Source organism: Chelonia mydas, chromosome 7 (assembly GCF_015237465.2).
Source record: "Chelonia mydas isolate rCheMyd1 chromosome 7, rCheMyd1.pri.v2, whole genome shotgun sequence".
NCBI lineage: Eukaryota > Metazoa > Chordata > Testudines > Cheloniidae > Chelonia > Chelonia mydas.
The window spans coordinates 80,551,132-80,574,263 of NC_057853.1; the positions used below are offsets into that span (position 1 = coordinate 80,551,132).

General features: G+C 39.0%; 1 protein-coding gene across 5 annotated transcripts in view; it reads left to right on the forward strand.

Moving 5' to 3' along the window:
* The window catches only part of SUPV3L1 (Suv3 like RNA helicase), a 34,613-nt gene extending 12,346 nt beyond the window's left edge, over nucleotides 1-22,267 (forward strand). For 3 of the 5 annotated variants that reach the window (XM_007054680.4, XM_037905878.2, XM_043550561.1), the window contains 13 exons: nucleotides 331-438; nucleotides 1,677-1,791; nucleotides 3,909-4,077; nucleotides 7,266-7,377; nucleotides 8,510-8,587; nucleotides 9,613-9,704; nucleotides 10,609-10,789; nucleotides 11,206-11,299; nucleotides 12,127-12,346; nucleotides 12,736-12,816; nucleotides 14,432-14,608; nucleotides 21,168-21,316; nucleotides 21,690-22,267. In XM_007054680.4, the coding sequence (XP_007054742.3) occupies nucleotides 331-438; nucleotides 1,677-1,791; nucleotides 3,909-4,077; nucleotides 7,266-7,377; nucleotides 8,510-8,587; nucleotides 9,613-9,704; nucleotides 10,609-10,789; nucleotides 11,206-11,299; nucleotides 12,127-12,346; nucleotides 12,736-12,816; nucleotides 14,432-14,608; nucleotides 21,168-21,316; nucleotides 21,690-22,191 (2,078 nt within the window). In that variant the 3' untranslated portion in view covers nucleotides 22,192-22,267. Of the gene's footprint in view, nucleotides 1-330; nucleotides 439-1,676; nucleotides 1,792-3,908; nucleotides 4,082-7,265; nucleotides 7,378-8,509; nucleotides 8,588-9,612; nucleotides 9,705-10,608; nucleotides 10,790-11,205; nucleotides 11,300-12,126; nucleotides 12,347-12,735; nucleotides 12,817-14,431; nucleotides 14,609-21,167; nucleotides 21,317-21,689 lie in introns of those variants that run through there. The other 2 variants (XM_037905880.1, XM_037905879.1) reach the window with 2 other exon arrangements.
* The last annotated feature ends 865 nt before the right edge of the window (nucleotides 22,268-23,132 follow it).

Genomic DNA, 23,132 nt, shown 5'->3' on the forward strand with positions numbered 1-23,132 from the left:
TGACCTGGATGTTTTTTCTTGTGTTTTTTCCTTTCTAGTAGAATAACTCACTCACATCGTACATCAAACAAATATGTCCTCTTGGGTTTTGCCTTATTTTTTAGCTGTTTTTAGCAAAACTGTTACAGGCAAACCCTATTGTCTGAGTAGCTTGCTTTTCTTTTGTAATCTGAATGTTTGTGTACAAAAGATCTGAATAAGATATATTTTGAAAAATATATTATTTCTAGTTAAGTAACTTGATTTAAATTGACATTTTGCTTGTTCTGTTGGGTATTTCAAAGTGAAACTTTGTATGTAACAGTGAAATTTTTTCCCCTCCTTCCACAGCTCGTCTTTTTCACCAAGCATTTATAAGCTTTAGAAAGTACATTATGGAGTCCAGTTTCCTGAGTGCTGATGTACACATTATTCTAAATGATATATGTTGTGGTGCAGGCAAGTATATAGAACATCTTTTCAAATAAAACTTAGTTCGTTAATATTTTTACTTCCTACTCTGGCTTGTATAAGGATAAAGAAAACTGGGTCTGAATCTATGAGGTGCTCAATGCCCTTGAAGCCCACTGAAGAGGGAATGGAAGGAGTGGAGGCGTACTTCACTTTGTGGGATCTGGCCCTTTAGCACTTATTGCTCTCCAGACCACCATGAAGCTGCATATCCTGAAGTACATCCCTTCCTCAAAAGTATCTATTCCTTGCAAGTTACAAATTTTAAAGAAAAAGACTTGATGGCCATGTTTACTTTTTCCATTCCATATATTTTTCTGTTACAGCTTTACAACTTCTATGATCTTTAAGGGGCTGTTGGAGAATATTCTGATGGATTACTGGTTTTAATATTGCTTACTTTCTCTTGATTTTTTTAGACGCTGGAGAGTATACTTTTGATCCTTTGCTTTGTTTCTTTGGTGTGTTTTGTTGTTGTTGTCAGTACTGACACTGGCATACATGTTCTGGTAATTCCATTCTGTAACATAATTAATAATGTCTGTGCCTATGAAGAGGAGGTGCTAGCTGATGGCTATAGAAGCAGCACAGGAGTGCACACAGCTCTACTTTAGTATATGTTCTACAAAAACAGTAGTGTTTTATTTTTAAATGGCAGTTCTAAAGTGTTAAATGTGACAAAAGTTCTCTATACTTGAAATATAGTTTAACCTACTGTACTTTAAATTATGGACCCAACATATTTGCTAGCATCCTTTTAAAATTTTCATAAGCTTCTAAAATAGTATACAGTGGCACATAAAATATTTGTCAAAGCAAGTTGAGGAATGAGCTTCACCCCCTAACAAATCTATACATGAAAGTTTCAAACTCATCTTAATTTTAATACAAAATACTCAGTGATGGTAGTCATACCATATAATTGAAGAGCATCAAAAATAAATTAAAATTTTTATTTGGTTTAGCCTAAACAAATCATCCTAAAAATCTGCCTATTTTGGAAATCTTCTGTAACAAGTTTCAGTAAGATGCTGTGGAATAGCCAAAGTCACTGTACTGAAGTTAGATTTTCTTTTCTTGTGGTTTTTTTTAATACTAGATTGTATTGCATTATAGGCTTAATGAGTCCATATTATTATTATACTTTTCCTTTTTTCAAAAAACCCATCTCATGAACCCATATTCGTTAGAAGTAGCAAACTTTGTTAAAAGTGTTTGTCTTCCAGGTCACGTTGATGATCTCTTCCCGTTTTTTCTGAGACATGCTAAGCAGATCTTTCCTATGCTGGACTGTATGGATGATCTGCGCAAGATCAGTGACTTAAGATTGCCACCCAACTGGTTAGTGTTTTTAAGTGTCAGACTTTCATATTATTGTTGTCAGTGACAGCAGTTTTCATGCTAAAGACTATACTAATTTCATTGTCTGGAAGATGTTGTAATAGCTAGTTATCAGAATTGATACTGTGCGTACCTGGCTACTAGTATCAATACAAATTGGAAATAATGTATAGCTAAGAGTAACAGGTTTTGATTTGTCCAGTACGGTTTAGTAGTTAATGCTTTGTTATGTAATATCTAAACCTAAGATGGAGCTCAGGCTCATGTCTGTGGTTGTCCAGTCTTTGGTGGGTAATGATTTCAGAAAAACGTGCAGAACCTTGAAATCAAGGGTCATAGTGACATAGAATCATAGAAGTATAAGGCCCAAAGGGACCTTGAAAACTCCAGTGCAGCCTCCTGCACTGTGGCAGGATCAAATAAGCCTAGACTGTCCCTGACAGGTATTTGTTGAACCTTTTCTTAGAAACTTCCAATGATAGGGATTCCACAACCTTCCTTGGAAGACTATTCCTGAGTTTAACTATCCTTTATAGTTAAAAATTTTTTACTAATACCTAACCTAAATCTCCTTGCTGCAGCTTAAACACATTACTTCTTGTCCTGTCTTCAGTGGCTGTGGAGAACAATTGATCACCATGCTCTTTATAGCAGCCCTGAACATATTTGAAAACTGTTGCCCCCCCGTGCCCGGTTTTTTAAATGTTTCCTCATATATCCAGTTTTCCAGACCTTTTTATTATATTTTTTTTGCTCTCTTCTTGACTCTCCCCAACTTGTCCACATCTTTGCTAAAGTGTGGTGCCCAGAATTGGGCAGCAGCGCCAAGTAGAGTGGAACAGTTACTTCCTGTGTCTTACATACAACACTCCCGTTAATACACCGTGGAATGATATTCGCCTTTTTCGCAGCAGCACTGCGTTTTTTACTTTTAATCAATTTGTGATTTGCTATAACTCCCAGATCCTTTTCAGCCATATTACCACCTAGCCCAGGGGTTCTCAAAATGGGGGTCAGGACCCCTCAGCGGGTTGTGAGATTATTAGTTGGGGGGTGGCGAGCTGTCAACATCCACCCCAAACCCCGCTTTGCCTCCAGCATTTATAATGGTGTTAAATATATAAAAAAGTGTTTTTAATTTATAAGGGGGGTTGCACTCAGAGGCTTGCTATGTGAAAGGGGTCACCAGTAAAAAAGTTTGAGAGCCACTGACCTAGCCAGTCATTCCCTATTTTGTAGTTGTACATTTGATTTTCCTTCCTAAGTGAAGTACTTTGCCCTTGTCTTTATTGAATTTCCTCTTGTTGAATTCAGACCAGTTCTCTAATTAGTCAAGTTTGTTTTGAATTCTCATCCCATTCTCCAAAGTGCTTGCAACCCCTTCAAGCTTGGTGTCATTTGCAAGTTTTATAAGCACGCTCTCTGCTCCATTATCCAGGTGATTAATGAAATGACACATTTGCTGGAGAGTCAGGTATTGGCTTGTTTTTCTAAGAATAACCAGTTTTGCAGATGCTGTGGACCTGGGCTTTATGACATAAAAGTTCAATCATGGCTATCAGATCACTTTTACAATCGTCTTGTGCCAGGAGGCAGACTTATTTGATGTGATGTCTGTTGCTATCAGTGTTCTTTGCCAAAGAATTACAATTAAAATGAGAGGGCTTCAGTTATGAGATTGCTGTTCCATTAGCCGACATTCTTTCTTTCTCCTCCCCTGTTAAACAATTTTAGCTTGTTGATAGAAACTACCTCTACACAAAGCTGTCTTTTACTCATATTCTATTCAATAGACAATAAGTCAAAACTCTAAAAAGGAAATAAAAAGAATGCAGTAGTAAGACAATAATAGTAAGAATATTATTTGTTGACAACGGTATTCACATATTCGACTTTAAACCTTCTGAAATGGTCAAGAGGTCGACTAATATTTTGGAATTATATTGAAACCTCTTTGTACTTGATTGAGTTTAAGAACTATCTCCTCCCTGTCTTTTGTTTTATTAAATGACAATTTAAAATAAATGGGCAAATAGCACAAATTCACTTGGGATTTCACCCAAATCTGTATCCGGATGATAGATTATAGTTATTTTTGTCTTTGTTTTGTGTTTTAGGTATCCAGAAGCCAGGGCTATTCAAAGGAAGATAGTCTTTCATGCTGGCCCTACAAATAGTGGAAAAACTCATCATGCTATCCAAAGATACTTGGCAGCAAAATCAGGAATATACTGTGGTCCATTAAAACTGCTGGCCCACGAGATCTTCCAAAAGAGTAATGATGCTGTCAGTATGTTACTTAAGCAATTTCTCTTCAACTTTACATGCATTCATATCATTATACAAAATATTTTCTTTTAATAAATGTAAGTTTTTAGGGTAGTCTTTGAAATAGTCTCTGCTAAAATGTAATCTTGAATTATGATACTGTCAGTGTGCATTAATACTAATGATGCACAGAAAGAGAAGAAATGGTGTCCAAAGAACTTCATGCATGTAGCAGTCTATTGCCCTTCAGTCACTGGTTCACCCCTGTGCTTACATTGGCTTTTGCTAGCTTTCTTGTAGGACTGTCTGGGGAGTGGAGATGACTGCCTCTGTTCCCCTTGACCTTGTATTAAGGCAGCTGTCTATGGACTGTGACCTTGGGAAAACAAGGGCAGTGTTAGGTTGGTATGAACACCGATTGACATATCAGAAAAAAACACTTAATTCAGGTTACGTTAATGAAAAAAATTATTTTATTTAGCAAATTACAGAAATAGAAACGTGAAAGAAAAGTTGATTTTTATATAAATCACTTTCTTGGGTCACTATGTAAAGAGGTGTTAGATTTAATTAGAGAAGTGTTTTTAAACCATGAAAACTAAAAGTAGTAGCAAGTTCATTTCTTGCCTTCCAGCTGCCACATTATGTCCATCTCCCTGCTAAAAGCCCTCCAGATTGGTGGACCAGTCCCAGGAGCTTGTTGCATGTATTTGCAAGGAAGTACTTGTGTCAAGGGACACCATGTCTACAGAATTTCCTTTCTTTTTGGTGTGGAGTTTTATCCATCTTAGAACGTCAATAGGGGAGGGCATTGCTCTCTAGTCAATACATAATATAGAATTATTTATTCCTGTTGTACAACAACTTGCTAAGCTAGTTTCATTTCTATTCAAAGTAGCTACCCTGCGTATTACTAAATTCTCTCTTCCTGTTTTAATGTTTATATTAGTACTAGTGGGCATTGAATAAAATGTTTTACCCACTTGCAGCAAATGCTTTGATTTAAAGGGCATTGCTATGGTGTTGCTTTAGGTGGCTTGAATAAGATTTCATTAGCCCTGCTGATTGCCTTCAAAATCTGTGTAGGTCTTTTTCTCTAGTCTGTTTCCAGCTGCATAGAAGTTGCAGAGAGGCAAATAGAAATGGTATTACAAAGTATTAATTTAAAAGACTAAGTATTAAAATCACCAATATTTATATAGTAATTACATATAAATCTGTAGTAGTGATCTGTCAGTAAAAGATGCTGAGTTTTGGTTAATTCTTTAACAACAGTGATTTTGTAATTCTCACCATTTTAATTTCTAATATATTTTACATTAATATGAAATTCTAATCCCTAGGACCAAACATTTGCCTTTGAATAAGTAATCTGAAACCATATATTGTGTATGTATGTAGGAATGCATGCATGTGCACCCCTTGTTAGTGGAGTTGTCATGAAAAATTTCCTTAATCTATTGAGGATTCTTTGTGCTCAGCATATTGTATGTTGTTGCTAATATGATTAAAGCATATACTTCCTGGGGCTGGAGAAATACACAGTTAAAGCATAATGATACTACATTGCGGGAACTGGGGAATGGGTTCAGGGGAAGAGCTTCTGATTACAGAAATTAGTAGTCTCTAAATGTTGCCTTCCACATATTAGAATGTAATTGAACATAGAACAAAATATTTACCGTACTCCATTGTCTATCTTCTGTAAATTACTTTTGGCAGGGATTTCTCAAGGATAAATCTATCTCTACTCTAAAAGAAATCAAACCAGAGATGGTAATCCACTAGATCACAGGGATGGGTCGGAGGGAGAAAGATATTGTTAAGATAACTTGTTTTAGAGGAAACTATACCAAAAGGCACCTATCCAAAGTTTCGGTCACTTTGATTGACTTTTAAAAACACAGCACCATAGGAACTGCAACAAAATTGAGCCGAAAGACACGTTACACCGCTCCCTTGTCCTACCACATCTCATTTAATCAATAGACAATGATCGATACAATTTAAAACCACCCATCAGAGAGAAATTGTATCCTCAACTTCCTCCCCTCCATGTCTAGAAGGTCAACAAAATTGGGCTGTATCTGACCACGTATGTAGGAATGTAGTATACTTGGGTTTATTTCTGTGACATACCAGCGAACAATTCAGATATGAACAGGTCTGTCACCCCTGCCTGGCAACCTTTGTTAACTTACAAAGCCTTGCAAAAGGAGCTCCCACCTGGGTCGCTCGCAGTTGTCCAGCATGCAAACCACACTGCATGTCACTGTGTAAGTGCAACCAGCCAGCCACACTTGGGTTACACTCTGGCTTTCACCAGCCTTGGTTATACGCATGGTGACCCCAACATGCCTCCAATCCCAGATTTCCCCCCAGAAATGTATGTCCAGTACTGCTCAGCCCTCTCCTGGACAGTACAAAGTATTTTAAATCTGTTATTCTTTAAAAGGAACAATGTGCCATCTTATTATCTGAAATAGTATTCAGACACTTTAAATTAAACACACTGGATTAGATAACAGTAAAACAAGTTTATTAACTACAAAGCGATTTTAAGTGAGTTACAAGTAATGAGGCATAAAAGTCAGAAATGGTTACAAGAAAAATATAGGTAAGATATTTACTAATACCAAACTTCACTTCACTGATATAGTTTAAGTTTCTCACCACGTGGTTTCAGCAATGTTACTGACCAAACCCTGTAGATCAGGGCCCCACCCGAGAGTCCACCGAATGCTTTCTTTGTTGTGTGAGGTGCTGTGAATGCCATGGGCAGGGAGAGAGGGGGTGGTGCTTTAGGGCATTTGTCCCTTATTTTTACAGTTTCAGTCCCTCTCTTGAAAAACGTTTCCAGCTGGGCATGAGGAGGCAAAGAATTTATGTGAAAGGATGTTCCCTGTTGGCTTTTTCTCACCTGTTTGAGCTTTCTTTGTTTCCCTTCCTGTTTTGACTCTGTTTACTGCTTCAATGTAAATTAAGCAGAGCATGCATTCCTTTGTCTAGGACAGATCTGTGGCCCAGACTGAGGTTTTCAAATGCTACCTTACAAGATATGCCCTTTGCAAAGATTATTACATTAGTTTGTAGGGTGTAAATACAGGGGTATATTCTGTCCCAATTTCCAATTTTTTTTTCCCTTTGGGAAATATTCTAATTCTGTTTTTAAGAGAGTAATTTAACTTCAACTTTAATTCTTTTAGAGTGTGCCATGTGACTTGGTAACAGGAGAAGAGCGTGTTCTTGTTGATCCAGAAGGCAGACAAGCAACCCATGTTGCTTGCACTATTGAGATGTGCAGTGTTACTGTGCCTTGTATGTATACATGGTTATTTTCTTCATATACATGCGGTTTTTTATATGCAATGATGCTTACACCCCTGTGTTGAAATTATTAATATGGAAAACTATGAAACACTAATTTAACCATAAATTCCTTTATTAAATCCAAAGGCCAAACTTATACAATTGCTCTAAAGATGCTTATTAGTTAGGCTTTTTAGCCAATTTACTACATCCAAAAAGTGACAAAACGTTTATAAGAATTTGATCAAGATACTTACAAACAGGCTGTTAAACCCAGGGGTGCTTAGACCAAAATACATCAGTTCCAGTGTGGTCAGGCAGGTATTAGCAATGAACCCTTTAAGAGTTTACCTTTTATATCCTTTAACAAGTAAGTGATGTCATTGCCAATTATTGACTTCAGCTAAAAAGCAATATGAGACAATTCACCTTTATTTCCAGTCTTAATCCAGATAAGATTTACAACCTCCTTACTTCTCAAGGCCTTTCCTCCCCTCCTTGCTGTCCAACAATTTTCCCATTGCACCTTAGTTCACACAGGTTTTAACACTGGTTTGTGGGTTGGCGAAGGGTCGTGTTGGCTCATTTAAAGACAGTTTGTCTGTGTTTTATTTAAAACCACCTGCAGTCACCCCTGTCGGTCAGAGGCATTCTTTTTAGAAATGTCCTGTTACCTCATTAGTTATTCTTTAAACAGACATCTTCCCTACTTTATTCCTTCTGGCCTTACCGCTTATTATTTTCAAGGCCTTCCTTCAACTTGCTAGGCAGGGTGTTTCTTTACAGTACACACACATTTTCTTAACCAAACGTAAGCTAAGTCTAATTCTTTAATTTCATATTTATCTTACACCCTGTAAGAGGTTAAACTTAAGCAATTCATTCTAGTCTTGCAAGTGCTGTATGTATTCTTATTTTTAACTTAGCAATTTCTGACCTCTGCTAAGCACTGTCATCTGAGAGTTATTAAATCTGGATACTCTCGGAGCAATCTTGGAACGCAGAAGAGATTGAATTTGAATAATTCTTGTAGGAAATAACTTCAGTTATTTTGTATTGTGCTTCTTGGAAATGTTCCTTCATATGTAGTCGTGCCATCTAGGTGCTCTTCACCTAGTATCTTAATTTTCTTGTTTTTAAGATGAAGTGGCTGTCATTGATGAAATTCAGATGATCAAAGATCCGGCTAGAGGATGGGCCTGGACCAGAGCACTTTTAGGTATGCCCATCAGTGTTGAAACTGAGCCATTTTACATTTAATAACCAAGTGTGTTAAACTTACCACTAATTATGTTGAATGCGTTTGTTTGTTTACCTGCTTGATTAGTAGAGAAGCCTCATTTTATCATATAACCTACTTATTATACTTTTGTAGGTTGAAACATTGCAGTTATAGGTAATCCAGCAGAATTTTAATTTAAAATTTAGTGTTAAATGTGTGCTAACTTGGCAAATAATACACATTTCTATAATCTTTTTAATTTTAGACTTGGCTGATTATCCCCCCCCCCCCCCCCCCCCCCACAAAAAAAAAAAAAAAAAAAGTGGGTTTAATTATAAACCAAATTTCTTGCAGGCAAGTGTTTTCAATTGTATATTTTTTTCAGTTGGAACGTTTGAATTTTTTTTGTCTTCAGAAACTGGAAATCTCAGATTTTGGGGTTTTTCTCTCCCCTTTCTTTCACCGCTGAATTTAGCAAAATGATTAAAAAAACAAAACATTCCTCTCCCTTCTCCCCCCTCCCCAATTTAGAGTTAGAGTGTAAAAAGGAAACTGTAACTTTTCCATATTTGAGGAAATTTTGAGAAGTTAGAGTAGAAGAGTTAGTTTCATTTTTCTTTTTACAAGTGAAGCAGTCAAACCTTAGATATGTGTTCCCACGTTGGGCAAATACGAAGATGATGGCAAGGCACCAAGAGGGTGTAAGCAGAATATTAACTTTTAAGATAGTTATCAGATGGATGATTTGACATTATATAATAGTTGGTAAGGTCAAGAATTGCTCCATTGAAACTTAGCAGTGTATATAGTGGTGGTTTAGGCAAAGGCACAAGCAAAAGCTACAGTGACTATAAATATGTAGGAAGGAAAAATCAACAAGGAAAGAAATCCCATCCTTTATTGACATCTTCAGTAGGCAGGATTTTTTTTTTTTTTTGTGACCACCTCTGTCAGCTCTCAGTATTGCTGGTTTGTGTGAACATGTATATTTTAACACTTTATCTCACTGCATTTTTTTTCAGGACTCAGTGCAGAAGAAGTTCACATTTGTGGAGAAGCTGCTGCTATTGACTTGGTGACAGAGCTCATGTATTCTACAGGAGAGGAAGTGGAGGTAGATCTTATACTGTCTCCTTTTTCTCCCCTGTCCAGTGGCTATAAAGTTGTATACACTTTACTATCTACTAAACTATCTAAAATATTGCAGGTGTCTACTATATCCCTCATTTGAGAAAATACTGATCAAAGCTACAGAAGTCAGAGCTTGTGTTTGACATGTTGGCTATGTAAGCCTACTGAATCAAAAGGGGGTTTCTTAAAGATGTTGTAAAATAAACCTTTTTTAGCAAAAATATTATTGCCCTTACCAAGAGAACAATGGATCTTAAAATTTCTACTGACTTATCCAGAGAGAGTGCTAGATCTATGCTGAGGCCTCCTTTACATGTCCATTTTTCCTAGAGGTCACGATGCCCACCTTTTTGCTCAGGTCACTTTATTGTTAGTTAGTTCTTAAAAAATCTAAAATCGGTGGAAGAGTTTTTAAAATGGTAAAAGGGTTAACATATGCCAAGGAAAAAAGCTATAAAAAGAAAAACAGATAACTCGGGTTAGCTACCGATGCAAGGGACATTTTACAAATGTAGGTCCTGATTCTGAAAGCATTTTGCCTGCAGAACTCCCATATTGGAGAGCACAGTGTTTTCTCCCTAGTATTAGTATAGTTTTACTTACATTGTATATGTCTGCAGTGGAATCGAATTTAAAAATAGAAGTGGTTCCTTTTCTGTCTCCTGAAAAGGTCAGTTTGGAAATGCTCGTAAGAATGTTCATTATTATTTGGAAGGCAGAAGGGGATGACACATTTTCTCCTAGTACTTCTCTCGTTGGGATTGTGAGGCACAGTATAATCTTAAAGCTTTGATTGACTTGTCATATGAAGTTAAATTTCCATAGTAATTATAAATTTTGAAAGGATTTTTGTGTTTTGCCTTGACAAAACTGCTGTTTAATCCTAGGTCAGAAACTACAAGAGGCTTACCCCTATTACCGTGCTGGATTATGCACTAGAATCTTTAGATAACCTCCGTCCTGGTGACTGCATTGTCTGTTTCAGTAAGAACGATATTTATTCTGTGAGTCGGCAGATTGAAGCCCGAGGATTAGAATGTGCTGTCATATATGGCAGTCTCCCACCTGGTAAGATACTAGCTTTGTCTCTCTTTTAAAGAGAAGGCTCTGTTTATTGCTGCTACCATATGAAAAGTATTTAATCAAGAGACTTTACATTTTTCAAGTTCTGTATCTAGATATTGAATTAAGACAACACTGAGCAAATTTTCTTTGTCTTGTATTGTAATGTTGGAGTTAAATCTTTATCAGCTGTGTAATCTTACTTTTGTTCCTCCAACAGTAACTTTTATTTTATTTTGATTTATTTAAAATGACACCCATCCATCTTTCTGGGAACACTTGCAAAAATTAACATTCCTGTTTCTTCAACCTGTTATGCTTTTGTTAAGTGACATGTAAGAGCACGCAATCTTTTTTGTATAACCACTTTTGGTGGGTAAAGTCTGTTACAGAAAATGTACTTATGATTGATTCTGTTCTAGGGACAAAGCTTACCCAGGCAAAGAAATTCAATGACCCTGATGATCCATGTAAAATTCTAGTTGCTACAGATGCCATTGGAATGGGGCTTAATTTGTAAGTACTCTGAACAGGCTAAGGCTTATTTTTCAGTGAGACAAGTGTGCTGGGTTTCCTCAGTCTTTCACAGTTTGCTTAACGTGGATAAAAACCCTTTATGTACAGTACCCAGTATGTGTGTGTGTATATGTGTCCTCACTGGAATTAAGTGGTGGCTGACCTAACTGGGAAGAGCTATACTTTCTAGATACTGAAAATGATCACAACAGTTAAACTGCTCATTTAGACTGCATCCTTTGTGGCACTGAGCATCTTCAATTCAGTGGCATTTGAGAGTGCTCAGCTCCACACAGGATTAAGTTCTTGTTCTCTGATGAGAAATCTTAGTGGTCTTAGTCAGGTCCCAGATGTTGCCATATCTTTTTGTGATGTGGTCACCATTGGACTCTGCTGAGATTGCAAAGGACTGAATCAGTGGATATCTAATTACTCTGGGTATTCCTTCTTAAACAGGACTGATAAGTCTAAAGAAAGGCCTTCTGTTTCCAATGTCTTCAGTCTGGCAACTTTGAACAGTAAATCCATATTAAAATAACATCTGTAATCTGAAGACCTACCTGCTTTGTGAAAAGAAGGGACCTTGATAGGAAAAAGGAACTCCTTCCTCTGCAGCAATTAGCTCTATGGAAATAACTTGCATGACTGAAGAGAAAGTATGCAGTGTAGTTTTCGGCACCAGGGTATTAGAGACACAAGATGGGTGAAGTGGACCAACTCTTTCACCCGCAGAAGCTGGTCCAATAAAAGATATTACCTCACCTACTTTTTCTCTGTAAGAGAAAGTAGTCAATGATTTTCTGTCTGTCTTTGTTTAAATGTTTCAGGAGTATAAAGAGAATCATTTTTAATTCTCTAATAAAGCCAAGTATCAATGAAAAGGGAGAGAAGGAAATGGATGCAATTACAACATCTCAGGCTCTACAAATTTCAGGCAGAGCTGGAAGATTTAGCTCTGTGTTCAAGGAAGGGGAAGTCACTACAATGTATCGTGATGACCTCGTACTGCTGAAAGAAATTTTGAATAGGTCTGTGCCTCCTATAGAGGTAAGAGTTTTAAATGTTCTGATCTCACCAAAGTGTGCTGGAGCTGCCTTGGTATTTTGTGATCCAGTATTCTTCACTGTACACTGTTGAATCTGAGTAAGAAAATTGAATTGTACAGTGCCGTCATGCCTGGGGCATTTGCAGGTTTCATAAAACTCGTGAAGTCTCTCACTCACATACTGCAGCTGCTCTTCTAGACTTTCTCTTCTTGAGCTTTGTTTTCATTTTGGTTCTTAAAAGTTCAGGATGGTTGTTCATTGTGGTGGATTCCATGGGGTACAGTGATTTCTTGCATGTTATTCTGCTGGATTTTGCTTTTTCAGATACAGTTATTTTCAAAGGTTTTCTTTGTTAAAAAGCAATGTTCATTAGTTCTTCTTTTTCCTTAGACAGCTGGCCTGCATCCTACTGCTGAGCAGATAGAAATGTTTGCATACCATCTCCCTGATGCTACTCTATCAAATCTAATGGTAAGAATGATTAAATCTATAGAAACATGAGCTTTCATTTTTAAAATCACATAAATGTTACCTTATAATTACTACTTTACTGCAATGCAATGTAATTAAAAAGCCAAGATGCTGCTTTGTGGGTTTTTTATTAAGCAATTAGACATTTTGGGTTACCAGTATAGTGACAACTGATGCACTCAGAATGCTCATTGTAACCTTTTGTGTCACTAATGACCTGGAAGTCTCCAGGTAATCTTGTTTTGTTTTTAAGAGCATTTGGTGGTGCAGCCACTGCTGTTCACTTGTTTTGGTATTTTGGAAGTATATTTTTTGGTCTGAAGTTGGAGACATGCACTCAGATATTGAAGCAAAAATAAATAGTTTTGGGAACTGCTTCTTGTGAAATTGTTCAAAACTAAGCTAGTCATCTAAAATTTTGCTTTTTTTATGTCACTTTAGATTTTTCTTCTTCTGATCTTGTGTACTGTCTGAGGCAGTGTCTTCACTAAAGTTTGGACATCTGGATTCTATAGCAGCCACTCAATCCCATCATTACTTGTTTTTTTGGATTTGTTCCATCTTACTAGTGAATTCACTGTAGTGCTCATAGAAGTTTATTTAGAAATAAACTTTTAATCCTGTGTTTTAAAACAACCAAACAAAAAAAGGACCATGGAGATTTAATCTTCTAAACAGATTACCAGAATTTTACAACCGTTCACACAGATTTCCTGAGTGTCTTGAGAGTCCACTAAAGTTAACAGCGAATACTAAGTTAGCTAACCAAAATGTACAAAGTTAACCTATTATGAAAAAGAGAGTTTCGTGCTGTCCAAATGGAGGCCTCATGTAAAACTCATGCTGATAGAATAGCAGCAAGTGTTTATGCTTCTGCTTTCTAAAACCTCAAAGCTAGTATCCAAGTATACAAATAATCTTGTAACTATTTTTTTCCTTTCAAAGTCTAATTAAATGCCTTATTTAAAATTTTGCTGTATGATACATATCCAGCCAAGCACACAGATCCGTGATTACATGTATCTTTACTGATAATGTCCATACCGGTAAGAACTAATGCTGTGGACACTTATATTCAAGATTAGACTTTTTGTTTGTTTGTTTCAAGCACAAGTGGGGAGGAATAGCTGTTTGTCTTTATACTCTTCGATCTCAACTCCTGCACCATTTTAGTTTATCTGTTTTCTCACTACTTTTTCCTGTAATCTCAAAAATCCTAAAGCCAACTTTATAATAATTTAATGGTTGAATTATCTACTAAAATAAAAAGAAATCTACCTTGTGTTATGCTGGTGACACAAATTTACAACAGTTTAAAGTAGAAATAACTGACTTTATGAGATCATACTATGTGGCTTATGTATGCTCCTATCCTACTATATTATATATTTAAGAAGAAGTTGTTTTACTTTTTTGTCACATACCCTCTGTACTGCTACGGAATCTGCATTACAGATGTAATTTTTAAAGGAAATCATGTAGGGAGAGAACAAACACAACCTATACAAAAATGATTTGTTTTTTAGCATGTCAGTATGAAAGTTGGCAACCATCATTTGTGATAATCTTTACCTGAACTTCAACTATTAACAGTATTTTAACTTTTTCTGAACAGGATATCTTTGTGAGCCTCTCACAAGTGGATGGGCTCTATTTTGTCTGCAATGTTGATGACTTTAAATTTCTAGCAGATATGATTCAGCACATTCCGCTAAATTTAAGAGTAAGGTATGTGTTCTGCACAGCACCCATCAACAAAAAACAGCCTTTTGTCTGCACCTCTTTGCTAAAGGTAAGTTCTTCAAATGTACAGTATTTATAATTGACTAGATCAGTCTTAAGCAAATATGTGTGCAGTTTCCAAATTGGCAGTTTCCAAGTGCATTTTAAAAAGCTCACGTGGAAGTAGAAATACAAACTAGCTGTTGAATTTGTAAAGAATACAACCTCTATTAACTGTTCAGATAAAGTTTTGCAAATGCATTATCTTTTCACGTTTGAAACCCAGCTTCCACTTTTGGATGTAAATTAAAAAAAAAAGTTGTCTAAACTTTCCCTTTATTCACATCCCCAAATCCCATAACTTGCCCCATGGGAATTTCTTAACTAGCAGAGGTCAGGAATGATGTACGTACTCAGAGTTATGTGGCATTAAGCTTTGCACAGCACCTTCTAGCAATAGCTTGCCTGCAACCAGCTGGTGCCATTATTAGTTACTCATTTTTCTCAGCATCCATTTGTGAATAAAATAGAAGTAAACATAAACATTTTTGCTGCATATCAGTGCAATGAGAAGTCTCTTATTTGTGTGAAAATACAGATCTATATTTTACAAAATGGCTAGTGATTTTACTTTTCTCAAATTCTGAGTGCCTCATTTAAGCTACTAAAAAGGGCCAGATCTTTAGAAAATGCTTAGCTCTCCCCCTCTGAAAATCAGGCTCCTGCCCAATGTCTGAAATTGGGCACCTAAAATCACTAATCACTTTTGAAAATTTAGGCCATAACTTTTGTGATTGAATTGTCTGCTGGCAAAACAGCTAAGATTCCCCAGTGTCCGTGGTTAATTTCTATTTAAAAAAACAACAAAAATCTTTTTTTTTAATTTAAAGCTGAGAATAGTGTCCTTGTTACATCAGGGAATGGGTATCCAACATCACTTCCTCAACCTAGAAAAAATAATCTGAAATAAGAGAAGCATTGTTAGGATTCAACAAAACGAGCTGGCTGCTGATAGATCAAAGACAATGGGCAAAGCCCAGCTGACCATGCTAGGGAGGAGATCATCAAGCCATAAAAGTCTGCTCTCATTTTCTGGATAGCCCCATACTTCTTAGTTGTGTGTATGGCCCTTAACAAATTGTTTTAATGAGGCACAGAAGGGGAGAGATGGCTCTTGGGTTGAATAGTTATGTAAAAAATGTGTGGTAGTTGAAGAGAATTCTGAGCTGCATAAAGTAAAATGTTTGAAATATGTGCATACAAACTTTAGATCACTTATTAAAATACAATAGCTGTGAAACCCTCACACTTAGTTGTTCTGATACTTCTGTTCCTTAGTCTCTAATAACAGATGCTTGTTCTTAACTCAATGAATAGACTGAGATCACAAAAGCAGTATTGCCTGGCTAGTCAGACTTCATTCGACATGGTACTCTGTCATAGACAGAATGTTAGTTCTTCGAGGAATTGCACCTGTCCGTTCCACTTTGGGTGTGTGCACACCCAGTGCACTAGTGTCAGAGATTTTTCCCTCTGCGCTACCTGTCAGGGCAGCTTATGTGCCCTTTTCTTCGTCATGCTCCTGTGCGATGATATAAAGGGCAGAGCTGCCCCAGCCCCCGTAAGTTCCGTCTTCCATCTGTGATGGCTGTCGGAGCGTGCTACCTTGTAACCGCAAGTGTTTCCTCTTTCTAAATGTTTTCGATTGTATATAGCTAGTACTTGTTATTCTTATAGAATTACCGCTAGAACACTACACTTTTTTTCCTTTTACTAGCATACTTAGTTTATGCTTCAGTTCCCACTGGTTCTGCATACAGATACCTGGTGCTGGGGCATGTCTTGGTCCCCGGGCTTCAAACGTTGCCATGAATGCAAAAAGCCGAGGCTGGTCAGTGACCCGCACTTCCATGTGCCTAAAGTGCTTCGGAGAAGCTCACATCAGTGGCAGGTGCCAAATTTTTAGGGACTTTAAGCCCAGAACTAAAACAGACGGGGAGGTCAGACTAAAGCATCTTGTGGAGGCACCCTTCTCCCCCCCTTGGAAACTTCCCACTTGAAGTGAGCTCTGAGCATCTTTACTTTGGTTGGGAGTGCTCCTCCTATCATGACAGAGTGTCAATGCTGATCTACTTCTCTGATACTAAAGAAGAAACACTGCCAAATGTCATTGAGGAGATCCCTGGCACTGATGTTCAGCAGTCAAGCTGTGAAGCAAGATAGAGCATGCTCAGTGCCGAGGTGCTGTCCGGTGCATATGGAGGCTCAGGCATGGTCGTTGACTCGGCACTGGTACTGGTGCCATTGAGATCAACATCTAGGGAAGCACCATCCTGTGGTGCCATTCTCTTTGGCTCAGCAGCAGCAAAAGACTCTCCTGATGCCATTAGCACCTGAGGCATATGCTGCGGCATGCAATCTGCTAAGTCTGTCAGTGCTGGCTTTGCTGGAGCTTCAGTTGACACTTCCCCCAGTACTGGCAGTCACCAAGGAGCACTTGCCCGCCTCTCGAGTTTAGCACCTGATACCACAGGCACCTCTTGACACTCTGGTACCACCTCATATGGTGCTGTTAAAGGGTAAACAGGCTATGATTTCTCTGGTGCCATCCTTTCCAGTCTCCGGGCACTGCTCCCTGGCACCAAGAGATACTGCACCTTCCTGCTCGAACTGCACGGGTTCATTCTCTGAATTGGAAGTTGGATCTTGTGTGTCAACTGCATTACATAAGCCATCACTCTTCTCCAAGGGGTTTTCATCTCTGGTGTCCAGCAGATGCTCCACATTGGTTGGTCGGTAGGGAGCCTTGGCAGGGGAAAAATTGGGCTCTGGTGCCATATCAACCGCCATATTGAAACCTGTGGCGGTTTCTGCCTACCTCCAGATCCTCTCCTCACTCACCTTCCTCTACATCCTCCAGTAAGCGTTATGAAGCTTCACATCAAGAACTGCAAGAAGTCTTTCCCAGTAATGAGCTCCCAAACATGAGCAATCTGCCCCAGTTAATCTCCCTTTAGAGAAATTTCCGGAAGTAACACCTCAGCCAGCCTTAGGTTCTTCCTCATCACCACCAGCTGAGGCAGCAGTGGTCAGTGTTTCCTCATCTCCTCCTGACAATTACGTCAGGACATCCTCGAGAGGATGGCTTCCACCACAGACATACAGGTGGAAGTAGAGCTCACATAGATTGGCTGGTTGATATTTTGGGATCTGTGGGGTCTTGTCAAGTGACATTTCTCATAAATGAGACTATTTTGGAGCCCACAAAAATAGCGTGACAAACACTATATTCCCTGTCTCCCACAGCTAAAAGGACTGAATGGAGGTATTGCGTCTCCTCGCGCCCGGGTCAGTAGGAGTCTACCTCAAAATCAAAGGATGCGAAGAAACTCTTTTTAGGAGAAAAGTTTATTCTACAGCTGGCCTGCAACTCCGGATTTCTAATCAATGAATATTGCTGGGGCATTGGTTTTCTCCCTCTGGGACATATATTTAAAATTTACAGACAAGTTGCCAGAGGAGGCCGGACGAGAGTTTTTTGCAATAGTGGACAAGGTAGCCAGGGCCTTGCTTCAGGTTGCATAGAATGCTCCAGATTCTACTGCTAGAATTCATCTACTGCTAGATTAATCAGCCATAATAATGCATTAAATGTTCATGGATCCAGTCATTAGGCCTTCCTCAGGAGGGACCAGCACTCTCTTCGCAGCAAGGAGATGACAAGTTTCACAGCCTTAAAGGCTCTAGGGCTATGCTGAAGCCTTTGGGTATTTACACTCCTCTTCCAAAAGAAGCAGCAGTTTCCCCCGCAGCAGTCCTACCGTTATCCTTCCTTTATGCCTTGTCAGCACCAGACTAGGAGAAAAGGGAAAAGTTACAGGTGGAGAACACCACCACCTCTTCTTTTTTCATCCACTGCGAGCTTGTCCAGACAGCCTGGGAACACCAAACAGTCAGTTTGACAATCTTGGGAAGCACAGCATATAAGGAGTTTTGCTATATTCTCAAACCCCGTTTATTTTTCCAACAGGCTATCCCACTTCCTAAGTGCTTGAACCTATATCACTACAGACTAGTGGATCTTAAACAAGATGGAATTGGGATCCATCCTTCACTTTATTTCTACCTCGTTCCCAGCCTCATTCCCCATCCCTTTTCAGGGACCTCTCTCAAGAGGAAATTCTCCTTTGGGAGGTACAGTCTCTCCTTCAGTCGGGAGTCATAGAGGAAGTTCCTCCTTTACACAGAGGAAAGGGATTTTATTCATGCTGCTTTCTGATTCCAAAGGAAAAAGGAAGTCTCAGGTCCATGCTAGACCTGTGAGAGCTAATGAAATATATAAGGAAAATCAATTTTCACATGGTCACTTCAGCTTCCATTATCCCCTGTCTGGATCTTGGCGACTGGTACGCTGCCCTCGACTTCGAGTGTATTTCAGTGTGGCAATATATCAAAGCCCCAGGAGATTCCTCAGATTTATGGTCAAGCAATCCCACTATCAGCTTGCAGTCCCTACCATTTGGCCTGACTGTGGCCCCACCTGTCTTTACAAAGCGTGGCGTGGCATGGCAATGATGGCTGCATTCCACAGGAAATCAGGAGTACAAGTGTTTCCATATCTGGATGATTAGCTGGTGACAGGCTGATCCAAGAGTGAGGTGGTGCTGATAAATGAGGAAAAGTCAATCCTTTGACCTGTTCAGAGAATAGAATTTATAGGAGCAGTCTTGGATTCTCCAGAAACCAGGGTGTTCCTCTTGCAAAGCAGATTCCAGACAATGTCTGCATTTTGTTAGATCTGAAAGCCCATTCTGCCATGGCAGCATGGAACTGTCTCACGCTTCTGGGGCACATGGCTTCTTGTATTTACGTGGCTTGGCATGCTAGACTTCCTCTCAGGAAGGTGCAGGGCTGACTGAGCTTGGTGTACTTCCCAATTTGTCATCCACTGGACATGTTAGTTCAAGTGTTCAAAGAAGTCTTACTCTTTGGACTGATGGATGGACCAATCAATCTATGTGTGGGAGTTCCTTTTTGTTCCCTACAACCTACTTTGACTCTGGTTACAGATGCTTCTGCTTTAGGTTGGGGAGTCCACCTGGGAATTCTGCAGACACAAGGTTGATCTGTCCAGGATTTAGCTCTCCACATAAATGTAAGATAGTTGAGAGCTATTCATCTAGCTTGTCACGCTATTCTCCCCACATTAAGGGAAGGATTTTGCTAGTTCTTGTGGACAACACAGCAGCAATGCTCTACGTGAACAGACACATAAGGACCAACTTGACACTTCTACGCCAAGAGGCAATACTGTTTTGGGAGTTTTTTATTGCCAGCTTGATCCGCATCAAACTCTCTGACCTTCAAGGTGTCCAGAACAGTCTGGCAGATCAGCTGAGCAGATCTTTCACCAGTCACCATGAGTAGTCTCTTTGTCTGGGGAGTTCTCCACATAGAGTTGTTTGCAGTCTGGTACAACAGGAAGTGTCATCAGTTTTGTTCAAGAACAGGTCACAGTCCAGGGTTTCTGACAGATTCTTTCCTGTTGCCTTGGAAAGACAACCTCATGTATGCTTACCCTCTGGTTCTACTCTTTCCCAGAGTGGTGTTAAAAAATCAGATAGGATCATGCTCACGTGACCCTTGTTGCACCGGCGCGATCTCCAGCATTGCTTTTCCACTCTACTGTCCCTTTCAACTAGGGCTCCATTGACATAAAAAACAGATCCAGATTTGATTACCCAGGATCATGGTCTCCTTCACCCCAAACCCAAGGCTCTTCATCTTACAGTTTGGATGCTCCATGGTTAAACGCCTCAGGAGTTTAACCTTCAGATTGAATTGGTTGAGAGTCACCTGAAGTGGAATGGACAAGTGCAATCACTTGAAGAAAAAACTAACCTGGTGTTCTTTGAAATGTGTTACACATGTTCATTCTGTGACCCACCCTCCTGCCATTTTATCTCAGAGTCTGTCCAGTAAGAAGGAAATGGGAGGGTTTGGGGGGCAGCTCTACCCTTTTGTCATTGCTCAGCACCACAAGGCAGCAGAGGGTGCATGCGGCACCCCAAAGGGTACCACCAAGGGAAAAATCTGTGACGCTAGTGCAGTGTGCACGTGTAACGCCGACAGACCCTGGTCATCGGCGAGCGGGATCAAACCTGGGACCTCTGGAGCTTAGTGCATGGGCCTCTACCGCACAAGCTAAAAGCAGACTCATTTAACTCTCTCTCTTTAAGCGGTCTCGGTGCCACTAGATGGGACAGAACACCACACCTAGAAGGTGTGGGGGTTACACACACACACACACACACACACCAAAGTGCAGTGGACATGTACAACATATCTCAAAGAACAACTACAGAGCAGGTTAATAATTTTTTTTTTGTATTTGCCAGTATTATGACTTTCTGTTATTACACTATATCCTCTCTACAATATAAAAACACCTATACAGAGGGTATAGTTTAACAAAAAGTTGTTGCACTTGTAACTCATGCTAATACAGTCTGTTTCTGAGGCTTTGGGATGGACATTTGAAATGGTTTAATGAATTAATATGTTGTAAAAATACTCAGTTCTTGCTAACAGACTTGTACAAGACCTTGTTGAATCTGTTTATTTTCCAGTTTGCGAGGCAGTTTAGTAGAAATGAGCCTCTGACATTTGACTGGATATGCCGGCACACTAACTGGCCACTGGTCCCACCCAAGAACATCAAGGATCTTGTACACCTTGAGGCTGTTCATGATGTGTTTGACCTCTATCTGTGGTTAAGGTATTGAAACTGAAACTTAAGCTTTATTTTGGTTTTCTAGTATATTTGCAGCTCATGGACAAATGGAAGCCATGTTTTTATGTTGGTGCAAATTTAGCACTAGATGGGAGAATGCCACATAGACAGTTAAACAGATCTCTGTGGAACCTACTGATTGTACAACCTGAGCAGATGCAACAGTTGTACTGTCAAGATCCGCTCTGATGATGAGGCAATGTGTAATATGATACACAAAGAAGAGGCATATGGGTGGGAGTGGATAGGCGGTCTCTTATATACCACATAATAGTAAGACAGCAACTTGATCTCTACTTACTCCATTGACCTACAACAGTTCTTGTATTGGCAAATTTAAAACATTTTTTTCTTTTAGTTACCGATTTATGGACATGTTCCCAGATGCCAGCCTCGTACGGGACATCCAAAAAGAACTAGACAACATTATACAAATTGGCGTGCGCAGCATTACAAGGCTTATCAGAGCTTCAGAAGCTACTTCTGTTTCTGGTGCTATCGCTGTGCCAGATGACTTTCCTCTTCAGAGAACTGAAGTTAATGACAGGATGTTGAACTTGGAAGATCTTCCAGCAGCAAACGAAGATCAATTCTCAAGTGCCACAAAGGTCCCAGGACAGAAGAGAATAAGACGATCTAAAGCTTTGGGCTCTAAACCCGCTGAAGTACAGTCGAATATGAAAAGTCACGGACAAGGATCTCTTGCTGCCAGACTAGTGCGTGAAGGACTCCTTACGCAAGAAATGCTGAAACAACTAGAAAGGGAGTGGCAGGTTCACCACAATAACAATGGAAATTTCCCAACTGAAAAAAGAGATAATCAGAATGGTTCAAAAGGGACAGGGAAAAAGAAGAAGTGAAATAATGATCTAATTCCATTTAATTTTTGTTCACAGAATAAATACTATTTTAATAACCTCTTCTGGCATCTCTGGATTACACTGGTGCTGTTGCATTTTTTTTTCTTGTGGCTAGTTTTATGAAGCAAATATTCAGAGACGGAGTCTTGTAAACTGAAAGGTTATTTTATTAATTCTGCTTTTGTTGACTTGTTATGCACTTTCTCACAACCATGACATTCAGCATAAAAAATACTGTGTTTTCCTACATGAAAGTTTGACCCTAAAACATCCTTACAAAATGCACACTTAAACTGTTTTTACCATAATGGTCAGGTATATTTCCTTAGTAATGAATTAGCTAATCATTCCACACCTTCGTATTGTACATAGTTCAACAGATAAGTGCTATAAATGGTAATATACAACTTCACAGGAAATGAGATTAGAATCTCATGCCTTTCAACCTTTGCCTTCCCTGAAAATCTGAAGTAATCAGGTGGAAAGCATTTATCTATTAATGTTCTAGATCTGGGAAATTTACAGTATTTCTCTCTTACAGAGGAAAAGGTCATAGCCCTTTTAAGTTCTTTCTATCTGATGGCTTTTAGGGGAAAAAATTGATACATTTAAAAAAATTATTCTTTCCGTGCGGGAAAGCTAGACATGATTTTATTCAGGCAAAGCCAAAAATGTTATCCTGTTAAAATACTACATTGTGAATGGGTAGTTTTGTGGTGCTACCTGTAAATTCCCTGAATTGCTTTCTTAATGCTGTGTCTTCACTTTGAGTACAATCAAAAGTCTGTATAGTTGCCCTGACTTTTTTACATTCCCTTCAAGAAAGGCGATGTCTATGCCTGGAGCCAGGGCTGTGGTTCCTAACTCATGGAGATACACCGATGCTAGCTCCCACTGAGTTCATGCGCTAAAAATAATAGTGTAGCCATGGTAGCATGGGC